At 48.0% G+C, this 22,360-nt stretch overlaps 1 protein-coding gene across 1 annotated transcript in view; it reads left to right on the top strand.

Moving 5' to 3' along the window:
* Positions 1 to 5,983: 5,983 nt before the first annotated feature.
* The window catches only part of PDGFRL (platelet derived growth factor receptor like), a 36,330-nt gene continuing 19,953 nt past the window's right edge, over positions 5,984 to 22,360 (top strand). The window contains exons 1-2 of the mRNA XM_087814127.1: positions 5,984 to 6,107; positions 14,708 to 15,005. Of these exons, the coding sequence (XP_087670253.1) occupies positions 6,053 to 6,107; positions 14,708 to 15,005 (353 nt within the window). The 5' untranslated portion in view covers positions 5,984 to 6,052. The remainder of the gene's footprint in view (positions 6,108 to 14,707; positions 15,006 to 22,360) is intronic.

The following is a 22,360-nucleotide window of genomic DNA, read 5'->3' as shown; positions in this document are numbered from 1 at the left end:
AAGACAGCACTCAGGGTGGGCTCATATCTCCACAGTAGGGAACAAGCTCATTCCTGGGCTCTGGGTCCCTTAATCCCCAAGTACTCCAGCCCCTGTCATGATTCATTCCCCGAGCTTCCCAATGGCTGAGTCTCCCCCAGGTCACCCTTATTTTCCCCAACCTGCTCAGTGATGCCTGATATGTCTTCATGCAAAGGCCAAGGGCAGAAATCAGACCTAAAGTCCAATGTTCTTGGAACTGAAACATTGACTTATATTGGCAGTAAGTTGTAAATGACCAATAGAAGATGCTTTTCAAAAAGTGAACATTTTAAAAGCAAATAAGCAGAGGAAGCAAATAGGCACAGATATTTTAAGTAACAAAGAGGGAAACCATTAAGAAAGAAAAAAAGCAAAGGAAGGAGAGGTTGGAGGTTTTAATCATTTACATTTTACTCAGAGCTGAGCCATCCAGAGGCTCTTGTAAGTAATGGGCTGGTAATACAGCTTTACAGTGTGCTATGTCCTGGAGCTGGGCAAGTAATTTCTTTTGCCCCACCTGTTTTGAGGTCCTTACCTTACACTGTGGTGTCCCTTCATGAGTGGCTCTGGGAGCATCAAAAATGTCTAGTGTTTCTGTTAAAATGAGAGTATTTAAAACAATTAAAGTTACTTGTCTTTCTCTGGCTTATTTCACTTAGTACCATATGATTTCACCATATGTGGAATTTAATTAACGAACTGAATTACCAAGCAAAATAGAGACAGAGTCATAGACAGAGAGCAGACAGACAGCTCTGGTGGAAGGTGGGTATTGGGGCGGGTGGAGGGATTGAGCAAAAAAAGAAAAAAAAAAAGAGAGAACTCATGGACCTGGACAACAGTGTGGTGATGGGGAGGAGGTGGAGGAGGGCAGAGAGGGGATAAATGGTGATGGAAAAAATTAAAAATAAAATAACGAAAGTTAGCTCCTACTAAAACCGTGAGACATTAAAAAATATTGGTTGTGTTTCTATAGTTAAGAGAGTTTAGAAACATATATTTGGGGAGTAGGGAGGGGATGCCTAAAATATAGGCTAATTTTTTTCTTTTTTGGGGGGCTTGTTTACCTAACAAATTCCTGATGTTATTTACCACTTTGAAGGGGGGGAAGGTATAGGGAACAGAGGAATAGGAAGATTTTTCAAGGCAGAGTAGTTTTCACTACCATTTTACTACCACTAATTAAAATGTATAATGAAACTGTGAAAATGCTGCATATAAAATAATTCACAAACACGGAAGTCATGATGGGAGCACCGACATTTCACTCTCGACCTTGGTGACCGGGTGGGGCCTGATGCCACCTCTCACCTGTCAGCCTCTCGGTGCATAGACCTGTGCTCGGAGGGACGGGAAGGAGATGGGCTGGCCACAGGCCCACGCCCGCAGGCGCACCTGCCCCGCCCCGGCCCGCGCCCCCTAGTGTGACAGTGGTCCCCGGACGCGGTCTTTCAAAGGCCCTTTCTGCTCTCGGCCTCCCCCCCTCCCGCTGACTCAGGGAGGCTTGGACCCCTGATAGTGCTGCCCCTGAGCCACTCGGGCCCCCTGAGGTCTCGGTGAAAGGGTGACAAACACCGATGCTAATTAATGTAAGGGTGAGGTGGAGGGAGCAGGCGGGCAGCAGCTGACAAGGACGGAAGGCGTGGGTTTTGTAGGGAACATGGTCGTTTATCTAAAGCCCAAGACATCAGCTAAAAACTAGATGGACAAAAGTATGGTGCGGGGGGGGGGGGGGGGGGGGTGTTGTAAAGGGTCAAGGGGCCAAATATATAGTGATAAAAGATTTGATTTTGGGTGGTAAACAATGCAATACACAGATGATGTAGCATAGAATTGTACACTTGAAACCTATGTAATTGTATTTACCAATAAAATTTATTAAATAGATTGATTAAGTTTGGTTTTAAAATGAAAAGTAATTAAAATTTTAATTACAAACATACCAAAATTAATCATGCCTTAGGACTTCAGGTTTTGAGTTGTATTTGAGTTCGACCTGTAAGACAATGTTTGTTTTAATTGGCCAATATTTTAGCAATTTTTGGAGAAAGAATGGAAAAGATCCACATAAACAGAGACTCTAATAATAAAATTCTTTCTCACCCTAGAGACAAAGCAGATGGGTTTTTACAGTGAAACAGAACCTATAAAAAATACAACTTTGGCAGTTTTATTTTTCAGATTCAGAGTCATCTTGACGTTTTCTCAGTCAAGCATAAGAAGCCAGTGATTAGGCAGATCCCTGCCTTGGAAAGCCCCTGTGTTTCTGGTAACCCTTGCTCCCATCCTAACAGGCTGTAATCGTTCCCTGGGCTCCCATACCGATGGGCCACAGGCTGCGTGGCCTGAGGGACAGAAATGTATTCTCACAGCCCTGGAAGCTGGAAGTCAGAGATTAAGATGCCAACAGGGCTGGTGCCTCTCAAGGCCTCTCTCCTTGGCATGAAAATGGTCAGCTTCTCCCTGAATTTTCACACGAGCTCCCCTCGGTGCCTGCGCCTGTGTCCAAGTTCCCTCTTCTTACTTACAAGGATACTGGTCAGACTGGATCAGAGCCCAGTCTAAGAACCTCATTTTAACTTAATCACCTCTTTAAAGACCCTAGGCTTCAAATGTGGTCACATTCTGAAGTACTAGAGGCTAGGACATCATTTTTAAATTTTTTTTGGGGGGGAGGTAGAGCACAATTCAACCCATAGCATAGACCTAGGATAGTTTGGGTACCTAAATTTAGCTAAAGCATACGTGATATAGAAGAGGCTTGGGAAGTAAAATTCCAAAATTATTTTCTATATGCCACTTACCCAGTTTCGTAGTGTAATGGGGACAATTTTCATTCATAAGAGCAAAGCAAAAATAAAGAGGAGAAACAAGCCTTACAAGTAACAAGCAAGGCTCACATGGAGAAATATATAACCGTGGGAAAATAACTATATATGTGTTTAACTATATAACTGTACACACATGTACATATGTAGGCATGCACACATCCACATCTAGGCAGTCCAAATTTCGCTAAAGTGTATTTGACATGAAAGAGGCTTAGAAATGCAGAACTCCAAAATTGTTGTCCTAATATCAGCATCGGCCAATTATAAAAGATAATGGGAGCATAAAAGTACACTTGAATAAATGCCAAGATATATAACATTATAACATTCCTGGATGGGAAGACTCAATATTGTCAACGTGTCCATTCTGCCGCAGAACATAAGTTCAATGCAATCATAATCAAACACGGTGAGGTTTTTGTGGAGATGGCCAAGCCGATTCCAGACTCCGTCTGGTATGAAAATGTACAGTGATAACTGACAGAATGATAGCGGGCGCCCTTGCCCAGACAAATATCAAAACACACCCTAACCCAATACCAACCAACGCAGTGTGGTGTTTCTATAGGGACAGAGAGAGAGACAGAATACAATAGATCAGAAACAGACCCAGGTACGCGTGTGACTTAGCACACACTAAAAGTCAACTCAACAGATGGAAAAAGAACCAATCCCTTAACAAATGGTAGTGTGATATTGACCGACCAACTGGACAATAAAACTAGATTTCTAACTTGTGATACCAAAAGATTTATATGGAGAGATGTATTTAAAGACTAAACATGGACAACAACATTATGAAAGTTTTAGATGAAAATATAAAATAGTTTTATAATTTGAGGCAGAGAAGGCCTACCTAAGGAGATATAAAACCCAGAAGCCACGAAGGAAGTTTACTGAGAAATGTAATTGCTTAAGCATTTGTTACAACTGCTTGAAGGAAAGCACTGTTAGCAAAACTGTAACAGGGGCAAAGAAATGGAAGAAAATGTCTGCAATATGTATAATACCCAAGAGCTTACTAGCCAGAATATGTTAAAATTCTTCTATTCTAAGACAAAAATAAAAAGAACTGAATTTTCGAAAATAGGCAAATAGAAATGGCTAATAAAAACATGGTAAGGCGCCCATCCACAATAGTAAAAAAGGAATAGGAATGGAAAGAGTATAACTGAGACCACCACCTCCCCCCAGGGGCCATGAACTCTGCAGCCAGCTTTGCTAGAGAGCCTCTGAAGGGTTGATAATGGGTTAGATGTTTTAAAGTTTCATTTGAAGGCAGGTCTAATTGCTGGAGAAAGAGTGGTTTGGGGCACAAGAAGAAGGGGCAGGGAGACCAATTAGGGGGCTGTGGCCACATCTCAATCAGGGAAGACAACAGCCAGAGCCTGGGCAGTGAGGCCAGGGGTGATGGCAAAGAGGGACAGACTTGATGTGCAGTCAGCAGGCTGGCCAGGCAGGACCGGGCCACTGTGAGGCCTGATGAACCCGGGCTCCAGCACAGAGTGACAACTGTCAACTTCATGGGGTGAGAATGAGAAGGGATCTCAGCGGGGAGCAGCCTGCGTGTGTTCCTGGAGTTCTTTGCTCAGAATGCTCCCCAGAATGTGGCAGATCACATTCCAGTAGTTTAAATGCTTGTCTCCAGACGAGTGTCCATGTCTCAAAAGTAGCAATGATGTCTTAACCTTTACACTCATAATAATGAACACACAGTAAACATGCAGGGAGCTCAAGTGAGTTGTGGGAGTTGTTGAGAGCTAGTGGCAGGTGCAGGACCTGAGCCTCGGACTTCCATACTCCCAGGCAACTGTTCTCTCCACTGCAAACCTGGAAATGGTGAGTGGATGATGGAAGATAGAATTCTTGGTCCCTCCTGCACGAGGTGGCTGCTAAGCACTAGTTTGTTATAAACTGCAGCACTTTTCCCTTGGGTGTGGAGGGAGAAGTCCCCTTTCTGTTATTTCGAATTGTGCTTGCTTTTAGCTGCAATGTTTAAGTGAACCGGCTGGAAGGAGGCCCTGCACCCACCTGAGGGAAGCACTGGGTTGCCCACACCTGCAAGCTGCTTTGACCTTATGAGCCTGCGAGCTCAGACCCGAGGCTCCCTGCAGAGAGACCTGGGAATGCCTAACGCCCCTGCCTCAGCACAGCCCCAAACTATCTATTCAATCTTGTTTCCCACTTTACTCCCACGTGAATCTGCTCTTCCAATCTGGCCAGTGAACGCTGCTGGGCCAGTTCTTGCCTTGTGCCCGAGCCCATGTTATCCTGACCTTGCCCACACAGCTAAGAGGGTGAGAGGATTCTCTCCTCCACCCCCCGCCCCCCAAATTCAAGCCCTACCCCTCTATGGTTTCCAGTCACTCCTCCAACCTGCACTCATCTCTCTGAACTTCTCCAGTATTCGTAGCATGTGCCGCAACAATTTATCATTTAATTATATTTTGGTTTGCAATGTTTTTTTCTTTCCATCTTGATCACAGAAGAGGGTGGGGGGGAGAGAATTTGCTAGAACTGAGGAGCCTCCTGGCAGAAAATAGACGCTTCATTTAGAAGACGCCCAGAGCGCTGATCTCCACTGGGAGGGAAGGAAAGTGTGTGTGTGTGTGCGCGCGTATGTGTGTGCACGTGTGTGTGCACGTGTGTGCACGTGTGTGTGCACGTGCGTGTGTGCTGGGGGCAGGGCAGCGCTGATGCTGCTCCGTGGATCTGTTCTCTTTCGCAGTCGCAAGAAAAGCCGAGCGTACCGGGATTGTTCGTGGGCACAGGTGGGACCGCCCGGGAATGAACTGTTCAGGCGGCGCTTCCGCAGAGCAGTGAGGCTCTGCCTGAGCCAGCCGGTCGGGACGCCTGCGCGCTTACGGCTAACGTGACCCCGTCCGACCGCAGTTACGCGGGCTTCCTGAAGCGGGGAAGCTGCGGGGCGCCTGCTGCCGCGGACCCCCAGCCCTTCGCCTCCCCCGGGAAAGGCGCAGCGCTTCGCCGCTCCGCCAGGGGGCAGGAGAGGTCACACTGCACAGAATTAAAAAAAAAAAAAATCCCCAAACTTTTTCCCAAAAACTGTGTTCCTCCTCGAGAACCCGACTCCTCCAGCTGCGGCGTCCCAGGCGCCGGCCCGCCCGCCGCGCCTCCCGCCCCGCGCCCCGCGCCTCGGACCCGCGGCCCCAGCCCCTTTGCCCCGACCCTGTGCCCCGAAGATGAAGGTGTGGCTGCTGCTCGGTCTTCTGCTCGTGCACGAAGCGCTAGAGGATGGTGAGTGACTCAGAGGGGGGGTTACAGGTTGCGCCCCGACTTCAGCCGGGACCCCCCGACCCTCGCCGTCCAGCCAGCTGTGGCTCTAACTCCGGGTCCCCCGGGGCTCGGCGCCGCGCCACCCCCTGCCGCGTGCACCTGCCCCGCCTAGGAGGGTCTCCTTGCCTCCCTCTCTCGCCCCCCTGGCAGCCCCCCGACCCTTAGGTCCCCACCGGGACCCCCCAGCCCCCCGGGGAGCCCTGCGCGGGAAGCCAGCGTCGGCATCCAGCCTGGTCCAGCCCAGTGTCAACGTGTCGGCCGGGGAGGCGCGCGGGGCGGCCGCCTCCTCTCCACCCCCGCCTCCCCTCCGCTCGGGGGACCTGGGCTCCCCGGGGCGGCCGCCTCCTCTCCGCCCCCGCCTCCCCTCCGCTCGGGGGGACCTGGGCTCCCCGGGGCGGCCGCCTCCTCTCCACCCCCGCCTCCCCTCCGCTCGGGGGGACCTGGGCTCCCCGGGGCGGCCGCCTCCTCTCCACCCCCGCCTCCCCTCTGCTCGGGGGACCTGGGCTCCCCGGGGCGGCCGCCTCCTCTCCGCCCCCGCCTCCCCTCCGCTCGGGGGACCTGGGCTCCCCGGGGCGGCCGCCCCCGCCTCCCCTCCCCTCTGCCTCCCCTCTGCTGGGGGGGACCTCCGCTCCCCGGGGCGGCCGCCTCCCCTCCCCTCCGCTCGCTCGGGGTGGGGGGGGGGGGAACCTCCGCTCCCTGGGGCGGCCGCCTCTCCTCCCCTCCCCTCTGCCTCCCCTCTGCTGGGGGGACCTGAGCTCCCCGGGGCAGCCGCCTCCCCTCCCCTCTGTTTGGGGTGGGGGGGGACCTGAGCTCCCCGGGGCAGCCGCCTCCCCTCCCCTCCGCCTCCCCTCTGTTGGCGGGGGGGGGGGGGGGGAACCTCGGCTCCCCGGGGCGGCGGCACCCCTGGGCGACTGCTGGTTCTTTTGCAAAACTCCGAGTGTCTCCCCCTCCCATCCTCAGCCCTGTGCCCCTTCCTTTACCATCTAGGGCTGCAATCCTGCGGGATCCGCCTCAGTCTTAGGCCAGGTCTTACGGATTAGACCTCAAAGCGGATCAAAACCCCACCGCTGTTAATTACACTTCTTACCTGAAAAGATGCGGAAAATGTGTGTTTTTGTACAGCACGTGGGAGGGAGCCGGGTGGCTCTGTACTTTTTCCAACCTGTACCTGTCCTGGGCCCACCCTGTTTTGCAGACTCACAGCAACAGGGCCAGGCTTTATTTTTACGCGTGTGCGAATGTGTTGTTTACGTCGACGCCTATATCCATATTACTGTTAGCATTGAATTGCTTTGCTGGCTCCATTATTTATTCAGTCGGTGTTATTTGTACAGTACCTTTTGTATCTGGCTGCATCCTGGCATCCTGAACCCTCCTTTGGAATTCCCCAGCCACAATTTTTGCTTAGTTTTTGGTTGAAAAGCAGCTTTTGTTGTTATGCAACCTCAGGCTGGAGCCAGCTCAACCTGGCTCACATTTGATCCACTACTCGGTCCTGACCAGTTCCTTTCTTTCTCATGAAACTAGAAGTGTTTGCCAAAAAATACCATTCTCATTTGCAAAGTCCAAGATGATTGTGGGACAAGATGAGGATCCTTAAGGCTGGAGTCTTGTTGAATAAAATGTAGGGAGTGTTTCTACTCGGGGTAGCAACAGGTACTCTTTGCCCAGAGAGGAGCTGGCATGTGTTCACGTTGTAAAATGCGATACTAAAGTGCTCCTGGCAGGTCCTTATACGTCTGCTAAAGTGATGCTAAAGTTATTTTTCGAATAGGGCAGGAGATGGCCAGACAAAATAATTTCAAATAGCTGACTTGCTTGATTATACAATTCACCCAAGATGCCTGCCTCGGAGGCTCAGGAAACAGCGTCCGCCTCTGCCTCGTGGATTTTTCCCGTCAATACGTGCCCAGATCATGAGAACGATTGCAAACTGCCTGAATCAATTAGCATTAAACGTTTATGAGACAATCAGAGAAAATCGAACATAGACTAAGTATCTTATAAGAAATGATTGATACAAAGCACTGTGGCTTTGTTTTCAAAGTATATACTTTAAAATATATAGTATAGGCTATGAATAAAATATTGAACACATAATTAGAAAAGTAAATCTGCCTCGTTAAATTATATAACAGTTTCCCTAACCTATTAAGGATGCTTTTTCTGTTTTGAGTATGGTGTGGCTGGCTGGGGCTGGGAACAGGCCAATGAGAGTGCCAGGCTCTGCTTGGCAGGGTGGGAGATGGTGCATGGCCAACCCAAGACACAAGTCCATGACTCAGTCTATCCCACTGCCGTTCCATTTCTCTGATCACTTCCAGGAGAGGCATCTAACAGAAAAAAAAAGCTTCCCTGAAAACGGGTATTGGGTATACAGCTGTGTTTGCCTGGCCTAGTTCTAAAATGCTTGAAAAGTTTTAGAAGTAATGTTATTTCTCCTTATGAAGAGGAGGCACTGGAAGGGCATTACTCTTGTGGCATGAAAATAGTTAATAAACAGCCTGTGATCCCACTTAGAGTCGCCGTGGCTCCCAGTACCTGATTTTCAGCATTTGTATGGAACACGTGCCACTGTATTTATTGGTTGGTGCTGCTATTTTTGCACTGCGTATAAAATTGCAGGCACTTACTGACTTTTGATAATCTACATATTTTATCCAATGTCAGGAGCAAACGAGGAAGCATAAATATTGACTTGTGCCTGCTGTTTTGTTGCTCTTGATCAATGCTGATTTGATCCTCAGTCTAACGTGGGTTATTTGGGATCCTGTGAAGTTATCTTTCTGGAAGGACTAAAGAGATTCATTATGATGTGAGGGCAATGCAGCCAGATCTCTGTAAGGAGAGCAACACTGACGACTTTATCATTTTTGTGTCTCAATTTATTCCTTAGAAAAAGAGGGTAAAATTTAGTTCAGAACTTCTTACCATGAGAAAAGAATTGTAAAATTTCTCATTGTTGACAAGTGCAAATCATGAAAGTTGTGAAGCATTTAGGATTTTGGCCTGTGTGTTTGACATACAGAATAATCTCTGATCCTTAGAACCAGAAAGGAGAGAAGTTTGAGGGCAAGAGAGAGATTGGGTGTGCCAGGCACGGCAGGAGAGAAGCCCTGGGGAGTGATGGCTTTCCCTGCACAAGGGTGTAAAGCCCTGACTTTGTGGCGCTCATGATCTAATGGGAGGGCAGATGAAAAATAAACACGTAAACGAATTTCAGGAAAGAATCAGTAATCAGGGTGTATGAGTTTCCTAGGGCCGCTGCCACAAAGTACCACAAACGAGGTGGCTGAAGACAACGGAGGTTTATTCTCGCACAGTTCTGGAGGGCACAAGTCAGCAATTAAGGGGGCAGCAGGGCCATGCTCCCTCTGACGCCCTGGGTAGAATCCTTCCTTGGCTTGCAGCTGGATCACTCCAGTCTCTGCCTCTGTGGTCACTTGGCCATCTTCTTCCTGTGTCTTTCTCTGTTCACATGGTGTGTGTTTGTGTGTATGTGTGTCTGTCTGTCTGTCTTCTCTTCATATAAGGACACCAGCATATTGGATTAGAGCTCACCCTAATGAGCTCATCCTAACTTGGTTATATCTGCAAAGATCCTATTTCCAAATAAGGCCTCATTCACCAGTACTGGGGGTTAGGGCTTCAATGTATCATTTCAAGAACTCAATTCACCCCCAAACGCAGGGTGAGAGGAATGGAGAAGGCTGTGGAGGGAGGGAGGGTGCGGTTAGGAGAGGAGAGTCAGAGGCCTGCCTGGAGGGAGGAAGCAAATGCTGCATGTGTCTGAAAGAAGACAGGCCAAGGGCACCCGGGCACAGCAGCTTCCAGGCGGTCAGTGTGGCTGAAGGACCATGAGGTAGGAGGCAGGAAATGGCAAAGCCCTGCAGGGCACAGGAAGACTTGGGGCTTTACTCTAAATTAGATGAAAGTCATGGAGAGTCTCGAGCAGAGGCGTGCCCATGATCTGATTTATATTTTTAAAGGTCGAAGTGTTAGGGTAGAAGCCAGGAGCCTACATGTGGGGCATTTTGTTTTTTAAATATGTTTTTTTATTGATTTTTAGGGGGAGAGGAAGAGAGAGGGATAGAGAGAAACATCTATGAGACAGAAACATCATCGATTGGCTGCCTCCCACTCACCCCCTTCTGGGGACAGAACTCACAACCCAGGCATGTGCCCTGACCAGGAATTGAACCAGTGACCTCTTGGTTCATGGATTGACACTCAACCACTAAGCAACACTGGCTGGGCATGTGGGGCAGTTTTAATGGTCTAGGTGAAAATGGCTTGGTCCAGGGTGGTCACAGTGGATAGAAGGAAAAGAGTTGAATTCAGGGTCTATTTTGAAGGCAGAGCCTTGAGGATTTGCTACTGGGTTGGACGTGGCTTCGGAGAGAAAGAAGATAATCGTGTGTGACTCTGAGGTTTCTGTCCTGAGAAACTGGGTGATCAAATTGTCATTTACTGATAAAGGGACACTGGAGAAGGAACTTTCTGAAGGGCTTCCAGGGTTCAGCATGGACATGTTGAGCTCGAGCTGCCGGCCAGCTTTCCAAGCGGCAGTGCTGAGTAAGCGATTGGGATCTGGAGTTCAGAGGCAAATCAGGACAGGAACAAGGCAGCTCTCAGCACATAAATGCTGCTGACTGACGCCCGGGGGACCGTGCGAGGCCACTTAGAGGTTGAGTGTCATTAGCGGTAGGGCTTGGATCAGGCAGGAAAACGAAGAAGAGGAAGGGCTGCCAAACACACCGAGAAGGAGCTGTCAGTGGTGTAGCAGAAAATCCCAGACAGTGCCGTGTCCTGGGAGCCAAGCGAATAAGGGGGTTTCAGCGAGAGAGTGATCACTGCCCAATGTGTGTATAAAAATATCGAATCGTTATGTTGTGCACCTGAAACAAGCATAATACTATATGTGAGTGACCTCAATTTTAAAAACGGCAAGAGTGATCAACTCTGTTCTCATGGATATTCTGAGAAATGTTTCAAAGTAAGTTCTTAACTTGGAGTAGAAGTATCTAATTCCTAGAATGGCTATTTTAAGAAAGTGGTACTTTAAGAAACGGTAGGAGGGTAATTTGGAGCGGGATTCTAGAAGGGAGTCGGGAAGGACAGGCTCCCGTCTTTTTACACCTTCATCTCCCGCGTGTCAGTGCTTTCCCACCGGCTCAGCTTTGGTCTTGGAAAAGTCTCTGTGCTCCTTTGGAATGGAAAAGTGAGAGCGAGGCATGGCTCTCAGTTTACACAGCCCCTGAGCTACTCAGCACATTCATAGTGGGATGGTTTTGATGCTCCTCTCAGGACAAACCTCTGCCCTTAACTGCCCATGGGGAGGAACAGCAAAGGGCCACAGGTCTGTGATGTTAATGACTGTTCACGGGTAGCCCTCATCTAGGCAGCTGTCTGGGATTCTCCTAATGAATATGTTTTCTCCTCCAACACAGTTCTAGAGAATCAGAGAGGGAAACAGTCAAGCCACCTTCACTGAGCAAGGGTTCACTGCAGTCCTCAGTTGATGCTGAAGAATCACAGTCCTTTTTCCTGCTTTGTAACATTTATTCATTCATCTTGGAGACAGGGTTTTGCCTGGCATCTCCGCGCCTGGGGAGTTTCGTGTGTGCCTTGGAAAAGCATCTCCAGCCCTTCCGGAAAGGTTGTGCTCTCATCCCTAGCATCGGGTTTTGTTTGACTTGGAACTCACTGTCAAAGCCCAGGGCATAGCAAACAAAGAAACCACTCAGACAATGGTGCTGTGTGTGAGATTTGTGCCAGCAGAGTGAAATTGCTACAGTATGTTAATCTCTATGTGAATTGAAAGGCAACCGCATGAACCAGAGAAGGCCTGGACCTGGAGTCAAAGGGTCTGGCTTTTCACTACCTTCTTGGTGACCTGGGGTGAACTACTTGGCCTCTGTGATCTCAATTTTTTGCTTCCATCACGCATTTATCATGGAGATCACCATGAGACATTATCATGGGATAAACACAAAACAAGGAGCACCTAGCTGGCACTTCCTGTGGGTCAGGCACTGTTCCCAGGATTTTAAAATATTAAATCACTTATTCCCCACCACAATCCTTGAGATAGCCATTATTACCATATAATTCTCAATTTACAGATGAGGAATCTGAGGCAGAGAGAGGAGAGGCTAAGTAACTTCCGAAGGTCACACAGCTACTAAGTGGTAGCCAGGACCTGAAGTCAGTAGTGATATTTAATGTTTTTTTAATTTTACCCACTATTTCTCTATAAAATACAGTGGTCTCAAAAAATGCAGTGGTAATGGACTTCCATTTTTATTTATCTGCAATATAAATTCTTGCATGTTTAGGCCTTTGAGAAATAGTTTACATAGTTAGGCTGAAGAGTCATGTTCTTTAAAAAGTAGACATGGGATTTGGGAGTCACTCAATCCTCGGACTGTCTGGGTGCCTGTGGGACCACCCACCTGACTCTTTAACTTAGTGCTGGACCAACTATATAGCTAGATTGACTGGTGGGCCTGTTTGGTCAAAAGGTTAAATTACTTTGCAGGGATAACAGCACATATTTGGATGCATAATATTCATAATTATGTAATCAAATGTTCCTGAGTAGGGTAACCCAAAGGATCTGGTAGCTTATAAGTCAGACAAGTTGTGCTGGCTGCCTGAATTCCATAGCATTTTACAGACCATTGTTGTTTTTGATAGCTTGAATTCTTGCCATGTGATAAAGGAAGTACAGAGTATTAGACATCAATACAGAGTCCATGAGTCTCATAGGTGTAGTATGACTAAAAGGCACAGATGACTTGACATCATCATAGAAGGCTTATTTTCTACCTTCAGAAAAATACTGTGACTTTTACTCTGTTGCAAAACACAGGCTCATGCTTTTAGTCAGTGCTGTTGGATTAGGGTACTTGTGTTGGTCAGACATGTTCTCAATGATTACAATGCTTCTCCTTCTGGGAAGCTGGGCAAGTGTGTGCACATGTGTGCACGTGTGCCACTCCCACCCCCTCGGACATTAGATCCCCAGGAGTAAATAAACCACACGTGCAGGGCCAGGGAAAGTCTTGGTAAATGGCAAGTTCAACAGCAGGTCCTGGGGACTCTCCTTGTAGACTGGGCTCAAGAACACAGCTCTGCCCCCTGAAGGGACTAAGAAAGTTCAGGAGAGCTTGTAGGAACCAGCGTAGAAGGGCCCCGGGCCTAGGGAAGGAAGCAAGGTCACAGCTGGACCCAAAGTCATGGAACAGAGAGCAGGGCTCAGGGACAAGGCACCCAAGCCCAGTCAAGGCATCATACCGAGGAGATGATATTAATATTAACATAGGATTGAGTCCAGAGCATGGGCTAGGCTGAACTAAACATGGAGGCTAAATAGCTCCTATTTCAAAAGGCAAAAGGCAACATGCAAAGGAAGCCAAGTTCATCATTACACAGTTGAGTCCATATCAGTTGATTTTTTGGTACAAATCATAAGGATATGGCTCCATGAATGCTTGCAGGGTGCCCACACCCATGTACCAGTTCAGATCAAGACAAGACGTTCCTGGCAATGCCCCTCGTGTCCCTTTCTGGTAGTCCCCACCCCTCCAAGGAAACCACTGACTTCTGACCTCTGAGATTCAAACCTGAGATTTCTAAACAATCAGGTTCCTGATATTTATAAACCATTTCTGCCATCCTTTGAGAAATTGGATCCAGCAGCCCTGGCTGTGCGCTCCCTGGAGGGAGAGCCAGCTGAAGTAAGAGCAGATGTTCCTTCAAAGGCCATGGCCTCTCCCACCCACCTGACTTACCTTGTTTTGTTACTCACTTGGCCCACTGACAGAAGAGCTTGTAACACTTGTCTTTTTCCATCCCTTGCTCCCAATTTCAATGTCTTTGTAATTTGACCACCCCAAACCTTTTGCACACCCAGGTAGTATTTGATAAATACGTACATCAAAAAGAAAAAAAGAGCACTAGCTGGTTTGGCTCAGTGGGTAGAGCACTGGCCTGCGGACTGAAGGGTCCCAGGTTTCATCATTCTGGCCAAGGGCATGTACCTTTGTTGCAGGCTCAAGGCAACCAATTGATGTGTCTCTCTCACATCAATGTTTCTCTCTCTCTCTCTCTCTCTCTCTCCCCCACTCTCTCTGAAAAGCAATGGAAAAAATATCCATGTATGAGAATTTAAAAACAGTAGATTCAGACTGAACAATGAAAACCCTGCGATGGCAAAGGCAGGCAAGGCCTGTGAGTGGCTTCCGCTCTTCCATTCCACGTGGCCCCTAGAGATTGTGAGACAGAGTGTGAATTACAAGGAAAAACATTTTCATTTCCTAAGTGGGGATTTTAGGTCACACATGAAATATGTCTTGAATAAAATATTTGAAGCTGAAATATATTCCTTTTCGGTCGTTGTTTTAAAACTAAATAATGAACCAAGGAAATAGTGATTATTACTGAAAATACTTTCGACTTAGGAGGAGAGGGGTATTAAAAGTGACCTGTTCTGGGTGGTGAATACTCTGGGTGTGTTACTCCTACAGCCCATTGCTCTCTCCTCACTTTTGTCTTAGTTACTGGCCAACACCCTCCCAAGAACAAGCGTCCAAAGGAGCCCGGAGAGAATAGAATCAAGCCCGCCAACAAAAAGGTGAAGCCCAAGATTCCTAAAGCAAAGGACAGGGACTCGGCCGACTCGCCGCCCAAGAGTCAGTCTATAATGATGCAGATGACCGATGCAGGTCGCTTCCAGAAACCCGCCGCCACCCTGAGTCTGGCGGCTGGGCAGACCCTCGAGCTTCGATGTAAAGGGAATAAAATTGGATGGAGCTACCCCGCGTACCTGGACACCTTCAAGGACTCCCGCCTCAGGTAAGACTAACACGCACACACACATGTTGGCTCAAGGGTTTGGTTTCGTTCCCTCACTAAATAGTGTGAGGTGTTGTTGCTGACATCTACCATTTCACTCGAACACCTTATAAAAATGGAAGCTCACTGGGCAAAAGCCATCGATTTTATTTCTTTGAGCAGTTAAAAAAATTATTGCAAATCCTATCAATGTTGGTTAAAACAGTGAAATTGTATAGGAAGCCATATGACAAATAATTGAAACTGTGTTACATAGAGATAGATATTTAAACATTCATATTGTAAAAATAATGGATCCAATGCTTCATGTTATTTTTGAAGTCACCATAATGGAAACTGAAATGACCTTCCTATGAGCAGTATGACCCTGCATGTTCAAAACAGAGTCATATATCTGCACAAACTCCACCTGCCCCAAGGATGTCACCATCCACTCAGTTACTCAGCCAGAAACCTGGGGAGCATCCTTGCCTTGCCCCTTTCCCCTAACTCTCCACATCCAGTCAACTACCACATTCAGCTAGTTCAGCTTCCTCAGAATCATAAGCCTGTCCTCTTTCCATCGGGGTCACTGCCCCAGTCCCGGCTGGTATTGTCCTCTCTCACCAGCACCGCAGTGACTGCGCCCAGGTGTGCCCCCTCCAGCCTCCTCACTGCAGCTGAAGTGATGTCTGAAAACTGCTCATCTGATCATGTCACCCCCTTCTTATCACCTGGTGGGTTTCCACTGGGGATGAAGTCCAACTTCCTCACTGACTGCTGAGACCCTCCCTGATCGCAGCCTCTCTCGAGTCACCTCTCGTCTCTAGATTAGTGTTTCTACTTTCATTGGCTGGGCTCCTGTGACATCGCCAAGTGCTTCAAGCTCTCAGGGCCTTAAAACTTGCCTGGACCTACTCTTGGCCCCTGTTCACCTGGCTAAGTTCAGCCTCAGAGTCACTTTCTCTGGGAAGCATGTGTCAGGCCCCCCTCTTCTCCCCTCCCCCCTCCCCCATCTGTGTTTTTCAGTGGGACTTAACTCTGTGCTTGGCATTTAGCTTTATCTATTGAATGACTGAATGACTACCTTTCCCCCCTTCTTTCCCACACATATACACCTTGGAGAATAAATGAATTAAAATATATGTGTAAGTAATGTCTCTCTATCTGACCTCTGGTGTTCAGACCGCTTTCATATTTTATTCTGAAGATACCCTTCTGGCTTCATGGATTTTCTTAAGGGCTGTTAGGTTGGCTGAGGAGTGGCTGGTGAGAGAATGAAAGAGCTTTTCCTATTTTAATCTCCACGCTTGAAATGAGCGTGTGTGTGTGCATGCACGTGTGCTCTCGCAGGTCCCCTGCTTGGAACAAATCTGGAACTGTTTATTCCCATAAACTTTTTAAATGTCTTAATGTACCAAAGTCAAGATTTACACACTTTTTGAAAAAGCCAGAATGAAGCTGTTTTAAATTATTCTGAACATTTAGTCTTTGACTTACACAAAGTATCCTAAACCTAGGTGATTTGGCCCTTAAAGATTTAATATTTTCTAGGAGTCTTTCCAAAGCTGGGTTAGCCAAAATATGTTTGAGAATATCTTAAGGACTCAAAGTAAGGTGAACATGAATCTGAATTGAAAAGAAATATCCAGTAGCTGAAAAAGCCAGTTTCAACTTAACATTAAATAGTATTCATTCAAAGCACAGTTAGGGCTTTATAAGAAAGTAAAGACAGATGTGGCCCTAGGACCTCACACAAAAATGTGAAAAATGTGAAAAGCATCTAGTCATAACTCTATATCAAACAACAACAAGAGAATCACAGTTTATTTGACACCAGAGATTCAACGAATCGACTCTTGACCTCTTTCCCGGAACGTGGGGCCTTCGGGCAGAAGAGAAGCATTCATCCCGTGTTTGCTTTTCCCGGGGAATGAGTTCTTTCCATCCTTCTGACAGCTTTGGGGTTGGAAGCTCCCCAGGTACACTTCCAACAAAACCTGGCAGTTCTCGGCAATTTTGGTGGGTTTCTGCAACGAAGTTCTCATGCTACCATATTTGTCCAAATTTAATCCTCTGGCCAGAAGAGGGAGCCTGTTATGGAACAGAGAGGTCAGGCTGATGCACAGCTAGATTTGAATCCTGTCTGTACCACTAACCAGCAAAGTGGCCTTTGATCAGTAATTTCCCTAGAACGCAATGTCCTCATCTGGAACACGGAGGTAATATTACCTATGGTAAGTGCTGCCTGGCCCGTGGTAAATGTTCCATAAATTATAGCCAGTTGTTACTAGGCAACACATATTTCTCAAGCACAGTGGTCCAACTGATCTTTTGGGACATTTAATTCTGACCAGGACTCGCATGAATCAGGGAATTGTGCACAGCCGTGTGGCTTCTAATATAGAGGATCCAAGCAAGTTTGTACACTTCTCTCCCACTTTCGTTTAATTGATCGATTCTTTGTGATCTTCCCCCATGAAAGTGTAAGCCCCACGGGGGCGAATACCACATCTGTTTTGTTCATTGTCAGGTTCCTAGCATCTGGGACAGTGCCTGGCACATACCAGAGCTCAGGAAATGTTTTCCTGGTTTCCCAGGTTTTTCGTGATCGTGTCAGAAGTCATTTCCTGGTCACTCGTGCACTCATTCATTCAACATTTAAAGATAATTACACTCAGTGACGATGTTCATTGGAAAGTATGGATGCATTTTATATCTCGGGCGCTGTGTCACCTGGATTCATCCCTATTATCTCAGTCTGTTGTTGCTTGGCCTCATGAGGCCATTACTCAGTTAACCCTCTTTACCCATCCTGACCCCTTCTGTCTTCACTTCTCTCCCTCTCTTTATCTCAGGCTCATTTCTACTAAACTCTTGAACATGTCTCAAGTAAGTTATTTTGCCCCGTTTCCCTCCCTCCCATTTGGAAATTTCCAGCCCTGAACGAACCTGTTTACCTACTTTCTCTTGTCGCACATGGACACTGAGTGCTGCTGAGGAAACCATACAACGGGCCCAGTGGGTGCCATTAGTTTGTGGTCATCTCCCTTGTGCCTGGCACAGCTGAAGACATTTCTCTAGCGAGCTCACTGTTTTCCTCTTCTTAAATCTCTGATTGCCATCGCTCTCACTTTCAGCTAATAAAATCATCACCTAATTTATTGAGAAATTCGTCCCCTAGAATGGCCTTAACTTCCTCCTATCGCATCTTTCTTCCCTGCTCTCCTGATTCCTGTGGACAAAGAGTTTGTCCACTTGACCGAGGCCAGAGCTTCACCTGTGTCCTAGATCTTGTCTTTACAAGCTTCCTCAGGAACCTAAAGTCATCAGTTATTGCCTTCCTGTTCTGGCTCATCACCCGCCCCTTCTCGATGGGATTCTTTCCATAAATCTCCATGTCATGAAATCCCGGCTTGGTTCCTATGTACCGTCTGGCCACCCTCCTCTGTCTTCCGATCTTCACAGCCAGACCCCTTGGAGGAGTCTCTCTCTACGTTCACGTCTCCACTTTCCTCTCCTAGCCACTCCTGAACTATGCCCGATGCCTGTCCCCGGCTCCACATGCATTTATCACCAAGGTCAGGGTCACTAAATCCAGAGTTCACTTTCCAGTTCCCTTATGGCTGCTCCTGCAGGTCCATCCACAGAAGGGAGCACCCTCCTCTTGGCGCACACAATGCCATACTTGGGTTTTCTTTCTGCCTCACCGGCCCCTCCTGCAGTGCCCTTCTCCAGCTTCTCATCCTCTGATGTTCCAGGTAATAAATGTCAGCTCTGTGCCCTCTTCTCCTCTTGCGGCCTGCTGCCAGATGCCCTTCACTTATTGTACGTTAGATTAAATATTTCTTCTAAACTCCAGACTGAACTCTCCAACTGCCTGCTCAACTGCCTGGATCTTTCAGGAGCCTTTCTTTAAATGAAAGCGTCTAAAACTGAGCTCACGACCCTCCTGCACACCTGGCCGTCCTCCTGTGTCTCTTAGTTTATGAATGGCACTAATTCTATCCAGCTGCCCTTGGCCTGAGGCCTGGGAACCTTGGACACTTCCCTTTTACTTCCAGTCAGCCCCCATGCCCTAATGGTGCTGGTATTTAATTATTTCTTGAATCTCCCCACTTCTTTCCACCACAGCAGCAATAACCCTCATCTCTAGCTTACAACAATAATCACGTAACTGGGCTCTCCGCACCTGAACCTGAACCTGACCTCAGCCCTCCACAGAGCAGTCAGATCTTTCACGAAAGTGCATCTGGTCCTGCCATTTTCTGCTTCAAGCTCTCCAGGAGTGCAATTCTCTGCTCTTAGAATAAAGCTGAAACTCCTAACATGGCCCACGAGGCCATGCATAGTCCAGCCCCCGCCTTTTGCCTTTCGCCCCATTTCATTACACTCTCTCTTGTCTGCCCTCCAGGCTCTGTGGACTCTTTCTGATCCCCATATGTGTCAAACTCCTTCCTGCCTGGGGCCTTGGCCCTATCGGGTAACGCACATGCTGGAATAACTGCCCTCCACCCTGCAGATCCAAGCCTGTCACATCCTTAGGCAGATCCCTTGCTCTCAGACCCCACTTCTACTGGCCCAGTTTTACTCCCTCATTGCGCACGAGTCATCAATGGTGGAATCTCCGTTTCCTGGCTCTTTGATGTCTGTGTCCCTCGCCAGGCTGTAAGCTCAGCAGAGACGATGTCTGTTTACTCACCGGTGCTTACCCAGCACCCAGCGCAGGTCCTGCCACACTGCAGGCTCTCCGCAGGTATTTCAGTGAGAAGATGGTGCTGGGGCTCTGAGCTTGCAGTGGGTCTGAAGTCAGGCCCCTGTGATCATGAGACCTGCGACTCTGGGAACAAGCTCAGTGGACTCTGGAGATGAAAGGGGTCTTAATGGTCATCATGCTTAAGCCCCTCTTTCTAACAAATGAGGAAACTGAGAATCATAGAGGATAGATGACTGGCTGGTCCAGGTGACACACTGGTGAGAGCATGAGTCCTAAACTCCGCCCTTCTGCTTCCCAACATAGAGCTGTCACCCTGCTCAGGTGCTCCGAGTATGGCTAGTGGCATCCGTGTAGGCTGAAGAACACGTGTGGCTTAATGAAGGTAGTAGCTTCAGGGAAGATAGATTTGTTGTCTACTTTTTCTTTTCCTTTTGTTCCGTGGGTACCAGTCTAACAAATCTGATTTCTAAAGTTAAGGTTCAAAACAGAAATAAAATTCTTTTCCAGAAATGGTGCATTGGAAATGGTTGAAATTTCATTGATTTCAGATGTTTTGGACACTAGATGTTAAAATATTACCTGGGGCTATTGAGAAAGGGGAGCTCTGATAGAAGGCCATCAATGATCCGCCACCCTAGAAAGAGGACTCTGGCCACCCCGAGGACGGAGCCAGGTGATGAGTGCCTCCTGGGTCTTCCAGCCTCCTATTCTGTGATGCTTTCTTCCTTCGCCTTGGCAAACCCCTGTCGTTAGAAGTCCACTAGATGGCAGGTTTCAGCCGTGTTACAACTGTCTTCCTTTCACCAGTAAAACACATTTCAAATGAGAACAGATTGGGTAAAATAATGTGGTTCTTTCAGCCTCTTAGCCCACTCAGTGGTCATAGCTTAAAGTTATATTTTAAGCGGTATAGAATTCAGCTTCCCAACAAACAAAAAAGGCATGGGCATGTGTGAGTCACAGGCTCTGGGTCCTACTCAGTCTGCCCAGGGCACCAGGCCCGTTGAACAGCTTAGTTGGTTCCTCAGCCGCTAACAGTAACATATTTTCAGATGCTTAAAAATGGATTCAGATTTTAATTCCACACTCAGCATATCCCAATCACATAGATCCCCATTCTCTTTTGAGGCCAGAAAAGAGAGAGAATGTTTTTCTGACAATAGTTGTTAGCATTTATTTTTTTCTATATTACCGCTCATTGACTGTTTACTGACTCCCCTGCCCCTCTCCTTTCTGTTCTGCCCCTCTGCTTCCGTCTCCCTGCCCTCCTTAATTTATGTTGTTCCTCTTTTCCAACAAGTGTTTTTTTTAGCATCTCCAGTGTTCACAGTCCTGTGCTAGGTAGATGCTGGAGATCCGATAGGGAGCAAGACAGACACGACCTCAGCAGCCATAGAGCTTTTATTCTTATGGGAAGACGGACTATTTAAGAAGCAATATTAAGGCTTAGCTGTGTGAGTGCCTTGGTGGCGGAAGTACAGGGTCAGGGTGCAAAAATCAAGCTAATGTCTGAAGGCTGAGAGTAAACCAGGTAAAGAAGGGGATGGGGGAAGAATGCAAGACAATTCCAGAAGGAGGGAGCAGCTTGAGGAGCTGCATAGAGCTGAGAAACGGCAGAGCACCTGGAGCACTGAGGGTGTGTGAGGGAGATGGGCTGGCCCAAGGCTGGAGGGGAGAAAGGAGGTGACCAGGTAGAGATGATGCTGGACGTAAGCTGGGGTCAGGCCGTGGGGGGCCCTGTCAACCATCATGAGGAACTTAGAGTGAAATCTAAGGGCAATTGTGAGTCATTGATTTGAAGCCTCTATGAGGAGACAAACATAGGAAGCACAGAGGTACTTACACCACAGTGCGAGGGTTTTACTTCTCACGGCCTCTAGGAGAGAGACAGTGTCCCTCCCAGTCTCAGGTGTACCCAGTCTCTCTCCCTCCCTGTGTCCCACCCTCGATTTCCCCATGCTGGGGTCTATAAACATATTCTTGGACCTAAGTTTCTTTGCAATATATTTTTTTAAATTTTGCTCTTATTTTGTTGATAATGTAGAAAACATTAATAGAAGAATATTCTGGACCATCTGATCAGCCTCTGCTGGGCCATCAGCATGATCCATGTCCATCTTCCCTGGAAACATTTTGTTATTCAGTCGCATCATAACACACTTCCAGAGTTTACAGCAGGCGGTTCTTGGCACAATGCTGAGCCAGGGAAGAAAGTAGGGAGAAACTCCCCGAGTAAGCGGCCTGGCCGGTGGCTTCAGCGTAAATCTCGGCTGCGTGAGACGGGGCCATGCGGGAGATGTAAGCGAGGCTGTTCGTTAGCAACGTCCCAGATGTGAAACAAGCCAAGAAGGCGGGCTCTGGCCGAGCAGACCCGGGCCCAGGCGTTGTCCCTCAGGATGCTCCTGTGATGTCTGTCGGATGTTAGCATTTTCAGCCCAGCACTGTGAGTTCAGAGTGGGTGGGGTGCAGGAGGCCTTTGATGGCTGGTTCCTCTGAAAACAATAAATAGCTTCTGGAGGGAAGGGCGGGCGTCTGCCTTCCCACCGGCCACAGTTGGCAACAGCCGCCTCCACCCCCAGACAACACAAAGGGCGGGTGGGCCAGGAGGCAGACAGCGGCTCCAGGCCAGCCCAGCCCTGTGTCCCAGCATGGGGGGGGG

The sequence above is a fragment of the Miniopterus natalensis genome, chromosome 2 (genome assembly GCF_054644295.1).
Source record: "Miniopterus natalensis isolate mMinNat1 chromosome 2, mMinNat1.hap1, whole genome shotgun sequence".
Lineage (NCBI taxonomy): Eukaryota > Metazoa > Chordata > Mammalia > Chiroptera > Miniopteridae > Miniopterus > Miniopterus natalensis.
This window is presented reverse-complemented; position numbering and strand designations above follow the sequence as displayed.